At 44.4% G+C, this 18,341-nt stretch overlaps 2 protein-coding genes across 7 annotated transcripts in view; one reads left to right on the forward strand and one right to left on the reverse strand.

Annotated features, from left to right (window-relative positions):
• CdGAPr (GTPase-activating protein CdGAPr) overlaps nt 1–18,341 on the forward strand; it is a 317,407-nt gene that overhangs the window by 127,105 nt on the left and 171,961 nt on the right. The gene's annotated exons all lie outside the window — the stretch shown is intronic.
• LOC142581857 (uncharacterized) lies at nt 7,120–17,010 on the reverse strand. Of its 3 annotated transcripts, none has more exons than XR_012828310.1 (5): nt 16,605–17,010; nt 15,860–15,953; nt 12,982–13,167; nt 11,011–11,172; nt 7,120–7,370 (listed from the first exon to the last, which is right to left on the reverse strand). XR_012828310.1 is itself a non-coding variant. In XM_075691304.1 (5 exons), exons 1-4 carry the CDS (start codon nt 16,607–16,609, stop codon nt 11,095–11,097), a joined length of 363 nt encoding a protein of 120 aa, XP_075547419.1. In that variant the 5' UTR covers nt 16,610–17,010; the 3' UTR covers nt 7,120–7,370; nt 11,085–11,094. The 3 variants fall into 3 exon arrangements, 1 of the variants encoding a protein (XP_075547419.1); XM_075691304.1 differs by having other exon boundaries at nt 11,085–11,172; XR_012828309.1 differs by having other exon boundaries at nt 7,121–7,373.

Genomic DNA, 18,341 nt, shown 5'->3' on the forward strand with positions numbered 1-18,341 from the left:
GACTTTTAATATATACTTGTTTGTGCGAGTTTTCCATACTTTTTTTTTCTTGAAGCGGCATGCGTTTCTTTTTGCGCTTTCAATACACTTGGGCAATTCCTAAAAGCTGTAGGGAATATAGTGGGCTGGAGAAAAGCAGTGGAAAAGCTTCCTCCGTCAGAGGGTCTTTTGGTTACACGTGCACCGCCCAGAGACTACTCTTCCACATTGACATTTGGTTCCTAAGCGTGCGTGGAATTAGGGATATCCAGCCGAACTGGTTTGCAATCCCGGTGCGTCACAAACGGTCTGTCTCAGCTCAAGCTGATCGACAGAGCTAGCAAGATGGCAAAGGCCACGGGGGCCCTGGACTGAGGGCTCCACCTTCGCCGGTATAGTTCCTGTGTGAAAATAAAGTTTTTCATTCATTCATTCATTCATTCATTCATTCATTCATTCATTCATTCATTCATTCATTCATTCATTCTCTCTATTGTTATTTTACAACTTGTCTTCGCCTTCCATATCTGCTTATTTGTCCGCACAAGTTCGTGGACGACCGTCGCTCCGAACTCATTATCTTTGCATAGCAATCCTCCTCACATCATCTCAGCATCGTTTCTTAGCCACCGCACTTCCTTTATGTATACACCTTGTATACACAATACCGCTTCGGTGGCGTGCTACACTGTCCCGTAAAGTTGACCTTTGCAGTTGTTCTTCTGTCGCAAAGAGCACGTAGGACGCCCTTCCATCCTGCCTCCAGGATCCTGCTGATTGAGCTGATTGTTGGCTATCGCCCCCCCCCCCCCCCCCCCGAAAAAAAAAAAAAAAAAAAGAGAGCGCGCCGTTTAGTCCCGGCAGCATCCCTTCCCGCCTTGGACGGCCCCGGCTGACCGCTTTTTCACGGTCCGCTCGGCCGATATACGCGAGCTGCGACCGGCTTGTCGATTACGCGCCTTGGATTGTCGGGACCTAAAGGATTACGCTGCCGCCTCCCCCCCCACCCCCCCGTCATCCCAGGCCAGCCACCCCTTCGCTCCCCGACTCGTCGCCTTGCGCGCCTCGCAGTATACACTGCATTGGGCCGCCTCTATTTTTGGCGCTGCGTCGCCCGCACAGCCGTTTCGCCTGCTTCCTGTGTTGTTCGTTTGAACGCCAATGTTTCCTTCTTTTGCTTTGTTTCCGTCCCGCTTAACTGGCATGATTTGTGCCGTCCTCAAGGCGCTTGGCGATCACGATTAAAGCGCCCCCCCCCCCTTTTTTTTTTATTATCCTCTTGCGGTTTTCTTTCGTTATGGGCTCCGCTGAACTTTTATCGAACTGGCTCTTCTGGTCAACTTTTTTCGTCGTCGCTCATTTCTGCTTCTGGCGAGGCGTCGGGGCGCCACCCGCTCCCGCCCCGCGCCGACTTCGTCTCGTCATCTGCGCGGCCGATCAAGCTCGCAAGGGCTTCCCGCAGAGCACGCGCGGGCGCGTGCAGGGCGCGTGGGGTTCTCGCGCGCCTCGAGCCCCTCTCGCTTTTATCGGATCGATCATCGGCGACGGCCGAGCGAGAGTGTCTTCCCGTGTTTTACGGGCGTCTCGGCGGCGGCGTCGATACTGCATGGGTCGGTGGGAACGCGAGACTTCGGGAGCGATTTATTTATCGTCTCTCTCGGCAGGCGAAACGGGTATATGCGGCGTTATATGTAGGTGCGCCCGCTGCGTCGGCGGAGTCGGGCGACCGGGCAACGATGCCTGTTGTAATAGACCGCATAGGCCTGGAGCGAGGGCGCCTATATCGGAGCACGCGGCTGACCTGCTCTGCGTGACGCAGTAGTGTGTCGGCGAATTGGATAAAAAGAGTGCTTTCTCATTCGCCGTTTTTCTTCCTTTTCTGGGTGCGGGGTCAACGATCTCGTCTAGTGCAACAGCCGTATTCTTCAACGTTGCTGCACTGGGCACTGGACCTCAAATTAGGATAGCGATGAGCTGATGCTTGATAATGATCTGCCGATCGATCTGTAAGCGGCGGGATGATCATCACGATAATTATGGTAGTCTGCCGATTATTTTTTTGTAAGGTGCGAGCCGGCCAAGCGTACATTGACAGTTGAAACGTAAAGCGGACAAAAAAAATTTGCTTAAAGAATGCAGAACAGGCAAGGACTACGAAATACTGTTTAGCAAAGCTCATACATCGTGGTGCTGGTTGACCTGACACATTATAGACGAAAACGCGCCGTTGCAACACCATCAGACAATAGAACAGTAGAAGAACAGTGCACATGTCTGTCATACTTATGTACCTCGTGTACACGTCTACCGTTCTATAATTTTTTCCAAAGCATGGCAACGCCGGCGCGAACTTTCGGTATGCATAGCTCAACCTTCTTCCAGATAGTATTTAGAATTTGCACCTAAAGTGTTTTGCTAAATCGAATAATCTTCTTGAGCCCGCTCTCGTTACCGCTGTTTGGAGTGAAAGCAGTGGAAATGGTTACTGCGACAGGTATCATTATTATGCGATTCGCAACCTTTGTTCTGTTTATACATGATTGGTATGACGAGCTCCTGAATTTTGGCCGTTGGCTGTGAGCTTTTCCAATAACGCGGTTCGAGGTACGTTGGCCCATGGAATGAATGCTAATTTTCGTAATTCTATTCGCGCGGATGAGCTGTTGACTGGTATCGTCGCAACCGCTCAGAGGAACCCAATGAAATATCGCTCCCGGCAGGAACTTTCAGTACAGTTTGCTACTCGGTCTATGCCTTCACAGCTCCAAGTCGTGCGCTGTATATCTTCCGTCTTATACGTGGCTGGTGTTTCTATTCGTTTTCGCCTGCAGAGACAAGGAAGAGCGCAGTCACGTTTCCTTATATTATGTTTTTGTTTCTCCACTTTCTCAGCAGCCACGCTTCCCGCACCCTTTCTCACGAACGTACGGGGTGGTGCAAAACAAATGGCCACCACGTTCGCCTTGGTTCCAGGGGTCAGTAACATGGGGAGCCGCAGCCGATCAGGTTTTTCTCGCCTTGGTTCGGCAGATCGCGCGGACGCGGAAAGAGGCTTCTGCTCGCTTTGGCTTACACGCGGCCTTTCCTATAGTGTATACCGACGATTCGCATCGCGGAGACGCGCAACGTCCGGTGAAAGTTTGCCCTTATGGTGCGTTGCACGCATGTATACAGCAAGGTCGGTTGAGCAACTCCTCCGAAATTTTATTTCGTGTCTCGTGAAGGATTGCGGTACGCATTTCGCTGCGGCCGAAAATGGAGGGACGCCATGTAGCGTCATATTTAGGAAGGGCCAGATGAATCACTGAATGGGTAGCTTTGATGACTTTGACGGACGTTGATTCCGGCGAAAACTGTGTTCACTCTAGGCGGCAGGTGTTCCTCGGGCAACTTCTCGCCGCATGAGTCGCTGAGAATCGCTGTGCTGCGCTTCGTGGAATCGAGGAAGGGCTGATAGTGCAACTGTTCGGTTACGTGGGGATGCAAAAATAATAACGGATAGGGCCGCGTGCTTGTCTTTGTGCGCGCGCGCATGTGTGTGTCGTTCGCTGCTTTAGGAAAAATTACGCACATCAACCGAGAGCCGTTTGGTCAATACAGGGCCGAGCCTCGTAACCGTGTCGCGTCACACACCTTCGGACTTCCGTCACCCACTGCGTGCGCCGCGTTCTCTTGTGCTTTAGAGTAGTCGATGTTGGAATAACACCGCAGCCGCCGGACGGCACAGTGTCCGAGAAGGAGTTTGTCGAACCTCGCCTATATATATGTATACCGTCGTCGGCGTGTTCCTCGCTCCCATCCCTCCCATCCGTTTCGTGTTAGAGGATGACTCACCGGCGCGTCTCTTCATTTACGCTCACGGCCTTGCATGCGCGACGCGCGTGTGCAGTGCGAGCATAGCGTACGCGCCGTTGCAGTACACGTTCTCGTGTACCGCGGGATGTAGACAGTGCAGGATGTTGCGCAAGGCTTCTCTCCGATTCCGCGCTGCGGTTTCACGCCTCCTCGCCCGTGGCGCCTTGCTGCAGTGTTTCCTGGCGCCTGTGGCCGCTGCGGTTCGCAGAGAAAAACATGTATGTCGGCACGCGCTCGATCAGCTGGCGTGGTCCTTTTTGAATTGATAGTTCGCGGGCTCCGCCGCCGCGTCTGCGTTTAGCACGGCGTGTGTCCCAGCGGGGCGCGCATTGTGTTCGCTGCCATTCGTGGTCGGTTTCATCTAGTCGCAAGCGGCATCCTTGCAGCACTTTCCAAAAGGGCCTGCTCTGCCCATGCTCCTCCCAGCCATTAACGTGAACATCCTTATAACCGCAAAGTGGATATGTTTCAATGAAACAGTTGGACAGTAACAACGCGCAATTATTCATTAATTTGGCGCCGCTAAAGCGGCGTCAACCTCACCCCGCGCTGCGCGCCGAATCACTGCGCTCCCTTTGGAAGGAACCCTCCGGGCCAGTTTTTGTGGTGAAGCAGAGCAAGAAGAATATGTACCTCTGAAGCTAAAGGAGAAAACTTACATTCGCATATGCAGAAGAGGTGCCAAGGGAAGGGAAGCGCAGTCGAGGACGGCAGATAATTAGGTGGGGTGGTGAAATGAGGAAATGTGCAGGCTCAAGTTGTAATCAGATAGCGCAAGATAGGGGTATTTGGAGATGGCTGGAAGAGGCCTTCGCCTTGCAGTGGACATAAGGATGGGCTGATGATGACGGTGATGCAGAAGAGGCGCGCCTCCGTTGCTGGGCGGAGCAGAAGAAGATCGGGGTCTTTTGCAACGTACTGAAAAGAACATTTCCCGTCGCAAACGATGCCGAAATCGTCACGTGACGTCTGAGCACTGCTCTTCGTAGCAGCATTGGCACGGTGGATTCAAATACACCGTGCCAGACGAAGCGGGAAGAGTGTATATTGTTGCCTGGTGATCGTCATGCTGCGTGATTATGTGTTTTCAAGCGTGTGCTTCGTATGATATTGCTTAGAGCAAATGCTCAATTAAGTTTTATGTATATATAGATGGAATAATTCATTAATTAATTCATTCACTTAGGCTTGCTTCATTCAAAGCCCATCTTCGCTGCTTCGATGGTCCAAACTTCAATGAGGTGCTAGCTCTACCCGCCGCGGTAGCGTTTAGTGACTGGCGTTGCGCTGCTGTGTTTGAGGTAGCGGGTTTGATCCTGCGACCGCGTTTCGATGGGGGCGAAATGCAAGAACGCTCGTGTATTGATATCTAGGTGCGCGTCAAGGAACTCTAGGTGGTCAAAGTTAAACCGGAGTCGCCCACTACAGCGTGTCTCATAATCAAATCGTGGTTTTGACACGTAAAACCCCATAGTTCTATTGAAAACTTCAATTTAATAGGGGCGCTTCATCGCCGTTATTTACGGGAGACCTACGTGCAAGTCTTTTCAATCGTATCCTTTGCGCGTGAGCGAAATAGTACGGCTTCCTTGTTTGCCTGTCAAGTTCTCGCAAGCTTACGGGCGCTTTGCTGAGACCGCGGCGTCAACTCTCTCTTCCTGATAAGAATGAGCGCTGCCGCAATCATATCGCACGTTTGTAAGGACACAGAAAGTCGGTAATGTTGTCCGGGCGACAATTGCTAGATAACAAATAGGCGCCATCCGCTATAGAGCATGCAATGGAATGACAGTCTCTGCGTTCGCGTGCAATGCGCCAGAGTCGGCGGCGGTTCATTGACCCGGCAGTGTTTGGTCAATAAGCGGCCGCTGGGGGACCTGGTATTGTAGATGGCAGTACGATGTCAGGCTGCTGCGACGAGGGTGAGTCGTCGGGTTTCTCGTTTCGTTCTTGTGGAGGAGCATTTATGGGCTTCTGGTGCGCTCAGCACCACGCTAGCGTATTTCTGCATCTAGTTCAATAAAGTTCTAGACGTGCTACGAGATAATGCCATTGTGTCTATGTTGAACAATCTATACGCAGCATTCTCTCGTTTCTCCCCAGCAGATATAGCGAGTAAGACACACTGTCATAACGTGCTGCAAACTTTACTTTTTGCTTTACATTATTCGTAGTTTCTCTATAGGAGCGGTGTTTCTTGTGGTACTTCTCAAACGAACAACAAGAACAAAATCGCATTGTCTGTTGACGGCACCAACGTTTGCAGTCTCTTACGAGAATCAAGCTGCAATCTGCCATTTTCAATGAAGGCCGTACAGAAATGTCGTATCTCACTGTTCACTTTTTTTTTTTTTTCTCAACCACGGACGGCGGAAGCCGCTGGTCGCTCTCTATCTCATGCCCATTGTCTGTCCATTTCGGGTGATATGTACGATTGCCCGGCACCAATGCGTTCGCTCGAGCCTTAATTGTTCCTCGGCCCCCACGTATATTCGTTCTCTCTCAACCTCTCCATCTCTGTGGCGCGAGCCTACATGACCGTCTGCCTTCCTCGTGGCTTAATTGCTCGGAGCACGAGTGTGTGTGTCACGGGCGGCGCCGGCGCAGCGTCCACTTTTTTTTCCTGGCTGGCCCCAAGTCGCGACGGCGCCGCGCTCAGCTGTACGCGACGCCTACACTGTAAAAAAAAATTTCCTTACTTTACAGAAAATTTGCTGGTAATTTGTGACCGAACACTCTTCCGTAAATTAAGAACGGTCATTTCCGTAGAACGGACAACTGTAAAAGAGAGACCGTAATACAAGATACGAGTGCTTCTGTATCTAGAAAACGGAGGACTCTGTATTCTGAATCTGTACTATAACCGTTAAAGTACGGTGCTTCTCGTATTCAGAAAACGGAACACACTGTATGCTGAATTTGTACTATAACCGTTAAAATACAGGTGCTTGCCGTATTCAGAAAACGAAAGACTCCGTATGCTAAATCTGTACTATATCCGTTAAAGTACAGGTGCTTCCCGTATTTCCTCTTGCAGAGCATATCTATTGTTCGGAGAATGTGCCATTGAGGACAAAATTGCCTAGGACGTGCGAGAGTCGACCGAATTTTTATGGTGCACTATTTGCTGAGATCAGCCGTGCTACCATCTGCGTTCAGAATGTGTATACGGTTGCCACTGTTTTCAGCGGTCTTGAACAGAAATGCAATTTGGTCAACGCTCGCACTTCCAGGGTACTTTTGTACACAATAGTACATCTCCTTTAATGCAAATGTAATGAAGGCAGCTCATAGCCAAAGCAGCAGGTCACCATTGAGAAAATTGTCTTTTCAACACACTGACATGGCTGGAGGGATAAAACACTTCGCACTTTGTGATATGAATGCACTGCATAGCATATATACAAAAATGTGCAACATTTCAGTCCTCAAGTTCTTAGATCACAGAAGCAACTTTATTTTCTTCAATCACTCGTCTTGCACTTCTTCCTGGTGAAAGTTGTTCTTGACCCCAAATGCTTGCAAGGATAAACTTGCTGCTGTTAGAAGAAACAAATAGTATTCGTGAATATCCATCCTAAAGAAAGCGGCAAAAAAGTATAATCACAGAACACGACAAAGCAGTAACTTCTGTGTTAGAAAAACATGTAAGTAGACCAACTTTGTTGGAACAAGGGATGCTGCTGTAGCCAACATTTCGACATAGGTGCTTGTCATTAGGGTAGCAAATGTTTTCCTTGGCTGTGTTGTTTTCGATTGTGCATAGCTCACTGGCCCCTAGCCTCATTGGGGGAGAAGAAATTGGTGCATGTAATAGCTCAAGAGAAGCCAAAGAGTTAAAATAAAGGAAGGAAGGGTGTGCTTAGCAGTGGCGATTGTGATCGAGTGGGTATGAGCACTGCTGTCAGTACTTGCTACGAGTAGGGGTGACCAAAACAGAAAATGATGTACACATGTAAGCAGTCATTAATCCAGTAGATCTAATCTTCTCAGAAGAGAAAATAGGTATCAAAATCAACAGCTTGCACTTTTGGAAAAGGGAAACGAAGAATTAAGGAAAATAAATTTTGTATCAAGATGCATCTGGTTAAGATCACTGTAAATGGCAAATGAAGGCACATTATGAATATATATTTTGTTGAAAGCCGATGAAGAAAAAACATATTAACCAAATATTAAAAAATAGGGACATTAAAATTAAACTGGGCATGACCACAAAACAGTAAAAAACAGCCGAAGAAAAAAATGGGATGGACAATATGATAACCAGGTGCAAGATTGCAAAACGCCGAGCGCTGTTTATATTCATGCTGCTGTTGACGGCTTCAAGATTCTGTCTTCCTGTGGAATCTTTGTCTTACTTGAACAAGGAAATGGGTCATTTTTTAAACAAGTCAGTTCAAATGCAGTTGAAAGCTTCAGCATTATTACAATGAAAGAAAATATGGGCAGTTTTCCTGGGTGTGCTTTCATCACCAGTTATTTCCAGTGGTGTAAGCTCAAAATTTAATGATCTAAATGAACTTTAGCTCCTGGCAAACCATTAGCTGGTTTTTTTTCCAACACAGATGCCTGCACATTATGTGTGTTGGCAGGAGCGATAGCGATCTACATTATACTTGTTGCCACAACCAAGGTGAAACTTGGTAACAGTGAGTGAAAAAAAAAACAGCATTCCACAATACTGATTCAAATCGTCTGGAAAAGTTGATCAAGTTATTGTACACCCCCCAACCCACCATAGACATAATTATACACCACACTGACTCTCATGGTGTCAACCATGCTATTATAACACTAGGCATGAAGTGAGGAGAATTAGGGGATAAGAGGGCACAATTCTTTTTGTTATGAGATCAAATGTGTTTTACATTAATGCTATATTTCAACCAACAAAGGAGCAGCCGGTTTGTGAGATAGTGACCAATGCATACGAAAGCTAATGACATTCTGTGCAGCAGAATGTTGCCGATGAGGTGTTATGCGCACAAGTGCACTCTTTCACACAAAATGACATCCTGCAGTCAAACCTTGTGCAAACATTAGAGTTTGAAAAACACCACAGTGGAAAGCAGAGTGCTAAATTTGTTGAAGATTACTAAAAATTATTCGATTACTCATTATCCTTACTGTTCGTTAAAGATTCACAGATTGTTCCCTACATCGCTGTAAACAGGCACCCTGCTTTTACAGTCATAGCAACAATGATCTATGGCACAGACAAGAAGAAATGCTTATGAACTTTATGCAAAGGTATTCCCTACAAGTTACACCCCATTTCACATTCCAATGTGGAAGAGGAAGACGAAAAAAACTATTTTCTGGTGGAGAATAGAAGAAACAAGAGTACCCTAACCATTGCTGCTGCCGATGCCTGTGCACTAGCAGTTACATATAATATGGCAGTTACAATTGTTTTTCCACAAGCACTGGAAGCTGCCGCCAGCTTACCAGTACACAGTTGTAATAAATTTAGGGCGACTTAAAGCTCTCTAATGGATTTATCTCATATGACACAATTGGAATGCAATATTCTGCAAATAAGTGAAGCGCGATCTGCCATCCCATACAATGAAACACCTTTGAAGAATCTGAATCACCACCTGTACTCTTAGGCAAAGTTGCACCCTTTGGAGTGCTCCTTCTGCCAAACAACAATAATCGTTATCTGCCTTGATGCGTTTCCTTTCTTGAAAATGCCACGCCCGCTACTTTCCTGTCGGGAATGCTATCATGCTGATAACGCGCATGCCGTTCGTTACTGGAAAGTACAGGGCTCGCAGCGTTAAAGAAAGGAAATGCATCAAGGCAGATGACGATTATCGCTGTGTGGCAGATGGAGCACTCCAAAGGGTGTAACTTTGCCTAAGAGTGTGGGCAGTGACGAGGTAAGAGTGTTCTGTGCAAAGTAGTGCACCTGTATAACCTAAAGCTGTGGACAATGCATTTAGTATCAGCTGTGAAGGTTTCTAATTTTAATTGCACACAGTAAAAACCTGCATGCAGTTTTGCAAAACGCAAACTCCCTACCTTTTTGTTGTTCAAAGGTAATGACACGTAGGGCCATAACATGTACAGTATGGGTTTCGTTCCCAAACAATCAAAGTGAATAGCACCACCCTAAGTGTTATGTGCCTTCTGTCTCACATTTGCTGTCACAAAATTGTTAGTGTCAAATGCTGCGATCGGCAGAGAAACGGATTTTTGGAGCAATATAAAGTATTAAGTACTGTGATCTCAGTTCTTTCACTGCTGTTTATGCATTATCGGGTCTTAAAGTAAAAAAAACGAGGAATAAATACATGCGTATTTCACGTCACAACCCTCATGAGTATTTAGTAGCCTGGATTATAAAGGATTCCAGATTTACAATGCAGGAAAATTTTATTCCACTGAAAGAATGGCATCATGCCAATGATTCTGCATTTGGTGCTATATTTATTTGTATTTACTTCAGTTAGAATGTGTGTGTATTGTCAGCGACATCGCTTGACATGTTTTAGATTGACTGTTTTCCCAATTTAGGCAAATTTGTATTCGCAAATAACCTTGTATGACACCAAGAACTTGCTTAGCAGAAGTATTTCTAACATATGCAAGGTATGAGGCTCTTGAATGCATATCTAAGCATGAGGTGCACGCCGCCCTCTAATCTCATCAGCAAGTTTCTGGAACTCATCTACAAGGTTTGTTATGAAGAATGTAAAGTTGCTTGAACGGGAGAAATAGGGAACTTAAACAGGTGAATTATGCAGCATAAGAATGATGTCAGCAAGAAGCAAGCATCAAGAAGCACTGCCGCTCAATGTGCATAGACTATCAAACGCAAGAATTATTTGGGATGATTTAGAATTCTGGCATTAGAACGAAATGTCTTTTAATCTATATATAAACTCAGATTATTCACTCTACTACCACTACCTTCACCAGAAACATTCATAATCATTATCCTATCTATGCCAAATCATCCTAATATACAAGCCTTCATAAGCTGCTTTTATTACTGATAATTGTCTGTGGGAAAGAGGTGTCCGTATGAAGACCATATCATATACTTATTACCCGTTTTTTGATAAATGATAAGGGAAAAACTTCACACCAAAAATGCATTGAGCTTGAGCAAGTTCTACGTTTGAAGCTGTTGATTCTTTTTTCCCTTTGCCATCGTTGACCCACCTGGTTAGCTAAGTAGACAGAAAAGCTGCAGGAGAAAGGTAGGGGTGCCAAATTAGACTTGTGCCCCAGGGCACCTTTTCACGGTCACTGGAGGAACTGCCTGTGGCCTCGGCATCTTCCTTGAGGGCCACGGCCATGTCTAAGAAACCTTGTCTCCACAGGCTGCATAAAGAAGGATAATTTTTTGAACTAAGTCATTCTCTTAAAAGAACCCATTTAAGTTGTATTCGTGGCTTTGCACCACAAAATTGACACATGACTGGCCACTCAAGACACTTTACATGTATTCGCAGGCTTATTCCTTGGAAAAACACTTTTATGTAGCACACAATGAGTAACAGTAACAGAAAAGTGTATCGGGAGGCTTTCATATTGCTCTACAACTTTTATTGACACTTTTCATTTAATTATTTGAGATATTTATTAACTAATTAAGAATTATGTAATTAAGCAGAATGCAAAAAATAATCTGAGTATCTCCAAGCGATCGCAAACAACATTACCTTCATTCTGTCTAGTTACATTGCATTTAAATATTTCTAAATCTTGGTGCACGATAGTTAAGACACTCTGTAGATCATAAAACAATATTACAATTTTCATAATCGTCTCTTGCGTGTTATTAGTGGCCATGGCTGCTTCAAGTTATTCTTTCAGTACGGTACAAGCAGTTTTGAAGTGAAATTGTTTTGCATCGAGGGCGTGTAATCTAGAAAATCAAGCAAAAGGTCAAGTTGTGTTCACTATTCAATGTTTAACTAAGAAGCTGCCGGAAAAGGAAACAGGACACAACACCTAATAAACAATGCGAAATTTGAAAATTTAAACTGAACAAGAATCCAGTTTTTGAAAACGCAGAAAAAAGCCACCAGCTTACGTCGAATACACCATTGCTATGTACTCCAAGTGAAGTTGTTACCGCAATGCTTGGGCACCATATGAACGTAACAATCAACAACTTTGAGCAGAATATTGACACCACTAAATGAACTGGCCTTTGAAGATTCTTGATCTGAAATCCTCAACGACTTGTGCTGGCGTTTAATCTGTCGAGCTCAATCTGCATTCTCAAAAGCTGGCTCTCGGCCATAATTTCTCTAAATGCAACATCAGCTTAAATCTCAAGATAGGGTTGACCTGTAAATAAAGTGGATAATGCATCGCAAACATCATGAACACTCTTGCACGTTAACCAGAGGGTTCACTCATGCAGCCATGAAATTGTGATGCAGACACATGATATATTGAAGCTGGTTTTGTGAAGTGTTTCATGCTTCCAAGGCTTCTTCTCTAGTGAAAGCTGTCTCCACTAGCTAAATAAGAGATGAGAATAAAAAAAGAACTTTAACATGCTCACAACATGTTGGTCATTTGCAAGTAAACAGCAGCCTTATTGGGCTCCCAGGTTGCCTGGTGAAAATCTACTATGCCACAGTACTTGCGTTACCCAGTAGAAGCCACTTTAAAATACAATGTGTTCAGAGCCCTTTCCCTTCTGCTTTGGAAACAGTTTACCATGTGTTCAGTAGGCGTCGAGAAAGGGGACAGAAAACATTGTGCACCACTGATTTCTAATATGTTTTGCTGGATGCAGCAAACCGCACCTTATGCAGGTGAAGCCAGTGGAAATGCGGTGTCATGCAGTCGCTTGTCCTGGAAGCAGGGCATATGGTGGACTAACTAGTGCGTGCAATCAGATAATATTGCTGCCGAAAAACTTTTCTTTGTGGTTTTTCACATTTTAGGAGGTCTCTACATGTCTGGTATGTGTTTTTATGACAATCTGAACCCATATATGATAGTGTTCTATTACATCAAGTTTTTTCTCATTTACCAGTGTTTCCATTGGATGCCACTTATGTTAGCGACACTGTAGACACTGCAATGAAAAAATTATGGACACCTTGAAACACTGCTTGGGTAGCTTATGGCACATCAGGCAGGCATGTTAGGGGAAGAAATGCCACACACCCGTGCAAACAAAGTGCTGCTGCAAAGTTGTGAAACACCAACTTCCGGGACAAGGATGGCTTCAGTTGAGGGCGCTCGATGTGCTGTCCATCCCCTGTAGTAGAGATCGGTGGTGTGGACCCTTTTATACTGGCTTTCTTTTCTGGTCGGAACCTTGGCAACAGCTTCCGCCATACTTTTTTGAACCTGCAACATGTGCAGAGAAAGTCACATCACTGTGCGTTGATTGTACGGCTTTATTGTTCTACACATTCTATCAAATCATTAAAAAATTCAGTTCGCACATTTTTACTACTGTATATAGACAGTCTAGTTGCTATACATGCGAAGCATTACCATCCCTCTGACAGAATGCAACAATAGAAGCGTACACTGTAAAGCTACACTAAAATTTAAATTGATGCGACATCGTATGAGCATACAGTATGCTTACTGTATGCTCTAGCCCTGTGTCAAGTAAAAGTTAATTGTCAATCATTTATGGTGTATTTCTACTTATTCTGGGTCATCAAACTGTACAATCAATGTTACAAGTTTACACATTGTTGGCTTTTGATTGCCTATGTGATCCGTTTCCTACTTACGCATGCAGTAATCCCACTGTAGTAAGGAAAAAGAGTTAGAAAAAGAAATGCAATGATAATCTTCCACATTTGCTGAGGGCAGGAGCAATGGCCAATACCATGTGGTTGAAGCAACATAAATACTCAGTTTTCACAGCTTAATTGTTCAGCAAGTAATAAAGAGGTACACAGTGCGCCTCTGCATGACCAATAAAATCTGACTACTTGACACTGCACTAAGGCTGCAAACATGGCTTTGCACTTCCATATTTTACAATGTTGAGCCAAATGGGAACCTGTGCCTGTTGGTATGGATTGCTTATGTTCGCAATGTTTTGTGATACCACGATTTTGAAAAAGAGCCATGATACCACTGCCAGAGAGTTATCGGAAGCTTTCTTCATGCAGTCGTTGGGGTCACAGTGCATTAGTGTGCTTTCTTTAACCTTGTACAGTGCTCAATATGTTTTTTTGGATTCTGTCGCATGAGTGTGCTCTTGTGATCAGATGTTGGTGGTTCCTGCATACGGTGTTCACAGCGCATGTTCTTCTAGATTCTGCTGTCCACAAAGGATGGACGCAATGAAGCGATGTCAGTTGAGAGTAGCACCTTGTTCTGTCATCTTTCTTGTGTCCGTTGTTTTGCACTAAAAAAGCAATTATGTATTCCTTGTGTGTGTGTTTGAAGACAGCTCTACACGCAGTAGCGATTCCAGTATTGCTGCCCAGTGGTTTAGCTCGCCGCAGTTTCAAGTGCCACAAAATATAAGGAGAGAACTGCATTATAGTCTTGTTGCAAACAAGAATATAACGTGAAGTGCATTCCGAGGCCAGAAACTATAAAAAAAATTTCATGATGAACCACTGTGCAGGGTTTTGTAGCAAAGTCAAATACATTTAGTATAAATATCACACTATGATGGTACACAATGGTGGTAATCTGTAATAATATAAAAGGTGCCTTAATGTTACAACAAAAGTTGACATTACTTAATAATAGCCCTGTAATATTTAGCATGCAGGGGCACCACTTGATTAAACAATAGTGATGTAATGTCTATGTATACAAGTATTACCCATGCATTTCTGCCATTGTCCAAATGGCATAAATGAATGGGTAATACTTGTATAGATAGATATTACATCACTATTGTTTAACCAAGTGGGTAAACTATGCCTGCCTCATATAAGATTAGAATTAAACCATAAATTATATATAGTCACCCTAACAGTAACACCTCATTTGAACTTCACAGTAAGTAGACGCCTGTTGATGTCAGCCTCCCCCAATGCTAAACTGTGCTGCATGCTTTACAGATAAATTATAGTGGTATCACTTAACTCTGAAGCTATTCAGGACTGCAGCATTGTAGAAGACATCTACAAATGTCCCATTTCGTGTATAACAGCCTGAGTTGCTTGCACATCTTACCAAGTGCAAATTAAGATTACTTCTCCTTGTTTAGCATTTTGCCTGCTAGACCACAATCCAATGTCATCAATTTATTTATTTGAGTGCCCTAAGGGCCCGTTAGGGCATTACATGGGGCAGACGGAAAAGTTCAAGCATGAGTGAAATCTGTAAAATGTAAATATATGAAGGAATTAGGAACCACAAAAAACATCTAGCAGAAGCAAACAAAAAGAAAGAAAGAAAGAAAAAGAAAGAAAGGAAGAAAAAGAAAGAAAGAAAGGAAAGGGTAATGAAGTTTATACAATGTTTAGTAGCGTGAAGCACGCATAAGAACCTAAACTGTGATGCAAACAATCAGTACCCATCAGAACACGAGTTTAAGGATACAATCGAATAATGATTTAGGTAAACAGCGTACACAGATACATATCAGATGAAACGGAATGAATTTTACACAATGCCAAGCACTTGAACACGCTGTTTAAGTAAATATTCAAGGAAATGTGGGTTCGGACAGGTTGACACACTCTAAAAAGGTTAGCAGTGCTGCATGAAATGATGAAGATTCCGTAAGCAAGACAATGTTTGCAGGTAGCGAATTCCATTCGGCAATAGATAAAACTAGAGGAGAATTTTGATAAGCGTTAGTCCTGGCAAATATAGGTTTTTCTTTATGAACATGGTCTGTGCCTCAAATATATTACCTCAAAGAACCTAATTTGGCTTATAGATTAACAGCTTCACATACTGCCACAGCTGCACTCTGTCATATGCGTTGCAATCATAAAGGAGTGCTTGTCCACCAGCACTCCAATGTCACTAACAGTGATCACCTACACATCTAAGTAGATGTTCATGATTCAGGTAGAAAATAGCCAAGAGAAAAAAAAAATCCACTCACTTTGAGAGCTACAATACTGCGATAACTTGAAAGAGATGGACCCATTGCAGGCAGGAGACCTCTTCTCAGCTCGAGCAGAACAACAGCAACTTGCCTTTCAGTAAAAGAAAAGGATTGATTAGTAATTATATGTTAGCTTGTTTTTGCTGAGTATCAATACAATCTGACTCATGCATATCCACTCTCCGCTTTAATAATACAACTGAATAATTCGTAAAACAAAAGTCTATGATTATACCATTCGCTTCTCTTGTATGTCCAAATTTTTTCGCACTGATACCCCGTTTACTGCTTGCTTAGACACGAATGCCTTGACTGCCCAGACATCAATTAAAACGTGCTCCCAAGCAAGAAAGTAACGATCACAGGTAGTGAGCCACTGCTATTGCCTCGAACGTTTATTTCCGTATTCTAACAGAAGTTCTTGTATCGGATACAGTATGCTCTCAAGCCAATACAAGCGTCAATACAAGTGCACAACTGAACGCAGTTTTATTCTACGCTTTTAACGCGAGTGAGCAAAAGGTTAGAAGTACCTCACGAAAATTGCGGTCGTGCCGATCGCGCTACCACTGGAATCGATCTGAAAAAATAGGGTGATCCCTTTCCCCTTCATGCGTCATTTTTGCCCTAAGACGTTGCATAGTGGTCTTTTGAAACAATATTTCTGTTCGCGACACCGGCTTACCACGCATCATTTTAACACCTACGTTATGCAAACCAAATAAGATTAAAATGGGCTTACCTCATGAGCAAGTTACGAGTGCGCGTAGACTGTTGAACACCCGTTGAGAGCAAGCAGGATACATCCGTGTCCTAGCGCATACGTGCACCCAAACACAGGACAACTTCTTCGATGCCGCAGCGTGCAGAGTTTTGTACACGAAGTGAAAGACATCCTGCGCAAATATCTCCGCGCGATGACGGCAAATGACGAGCGCACAAGCGTATAAAACACAGCGACAAATTCGGAACTTTGCCAATTCGAACGTGCCGAGACCCAAGCAGCGTAACCATCCATCGTTTCTGTTCTTCGCTCCTGATGCGTCAATCTCTCTTCCTTGGAGTCTTGCTTCACTCTTGAGTACAAATCAAGAGATATTTACGGCAAATTAACAACTTTTACAACAAGACACGAAAAATTCCGGCTGACTACACATGGTCAGCTCCGTCTGCCACTCCTAACGGACGCGCAGCGCGCGCTGCCCCCTGGTGCCGCACTCTGTGAGCGCGGACAACAGAACGGAATCGGTTTCGTTTTCGCATTTGTGCTCTAGTATTTATCGTATCAGTTCAACGAGCACAAGCTATCTTGGCACGCTGGAACGACACGTGCCTTTCCTTGCCCTCCATTTACACTAGCCCCTTTCCCTCGCTCTGGTATAAAATGCCCAGCGCAATAAACATAACAGTTCGCTGTTGTCTTGAAACGCCTGCTGTTGGTTTCTTCGACCGGGACCCGGTCGATACAGTTACTGGAACTGCAATATAATTGCTTGACAATTAATTGAATTCTAAAAGAGGAGAACACTTTCTCTCCCACAAGTTCGTGCGTTTTATACAAAGGGAGAGAGAATGCAAGAAGCAGAAAGGCAGGGAGGTCAACCAAAGCGTTCGCTACTGGGGATAGCAAACCCCTGTGCTGCAATGAAGTGCAAAGCAATGCACTGCGATGCGTCCATAATCTCTAGTATAGTGATAATTTGGGCTGGTTGGTGCATGTAATGAACGGGTAAATAATGAGTTGTGTCATAACATTACCCATATATAAAGCACATGGAACTAATGGTGTTGCATTCTAGGTCAAAAAGAAATAAAGCTTGAATCGTTACATCTCGGCACTGGGCATTCTTTCTTTCCGTATTATTTTTTTCTTCTTTTTGACAGTACACACAGTACTAGCACGGTAATAGGTCCTTCATCTTCAGTCACCTACCAGTAGTTTACACACATGTCGGTGCATGTTCGCGTTCTTTATTCTACTGTACAAGAACGAGCGCGCTTACCGGTCTTGGTTCAAGATGAAGCGCCAAATGTTTGCGATTACATCTTATCGCAAGAATTAACACATGAACAGTGAAGATTATGCGTAATCGATTTGTCTCAATGAATGGGCAGTTATTGTCAGAGACGAGATATTTTGTAAATATTATGGGAATGAGTTAAACCAACTACATTGCAGTTCAGCAATGCCCTTTGACACTTGGGTTAATTGCTTGCCGCATTCGAAAATTTCATTCGACCGTTGTACTTGGATCTACAGGCCGCCAGCCGCCTTCGAGACCATTTGTTGCAAACTGTAAATGCCATTACGGTCATTATACCACTCCCTGCGTTCCGGTACTGATTTAGAGTGCACACAATTTTTGGCGTATACAGAGCACCAATGTCATTACCAGTGCACCAGCACCTGAATGCTGCAAGCTTGTTTACGTATGCACGTATGTCCACGGCTCTTCGTTCACTTAAACATATATGCTGC

Source organism: Dermacentor variabilis, chromosome 5 (genome assembly GCF_050947875.1).
Source record: "Dermacentor variabilis isolate Ectoservices chromosome 5, ASM5094787v1, whole genome shotgun sequence".
NCBI classification, from domain to species: Eukaryota; Metazoa; Arthropoda; class Arachnida; order Ixodida; family Ixodidae; genus Dermacentor; species Dermacentor variabilis.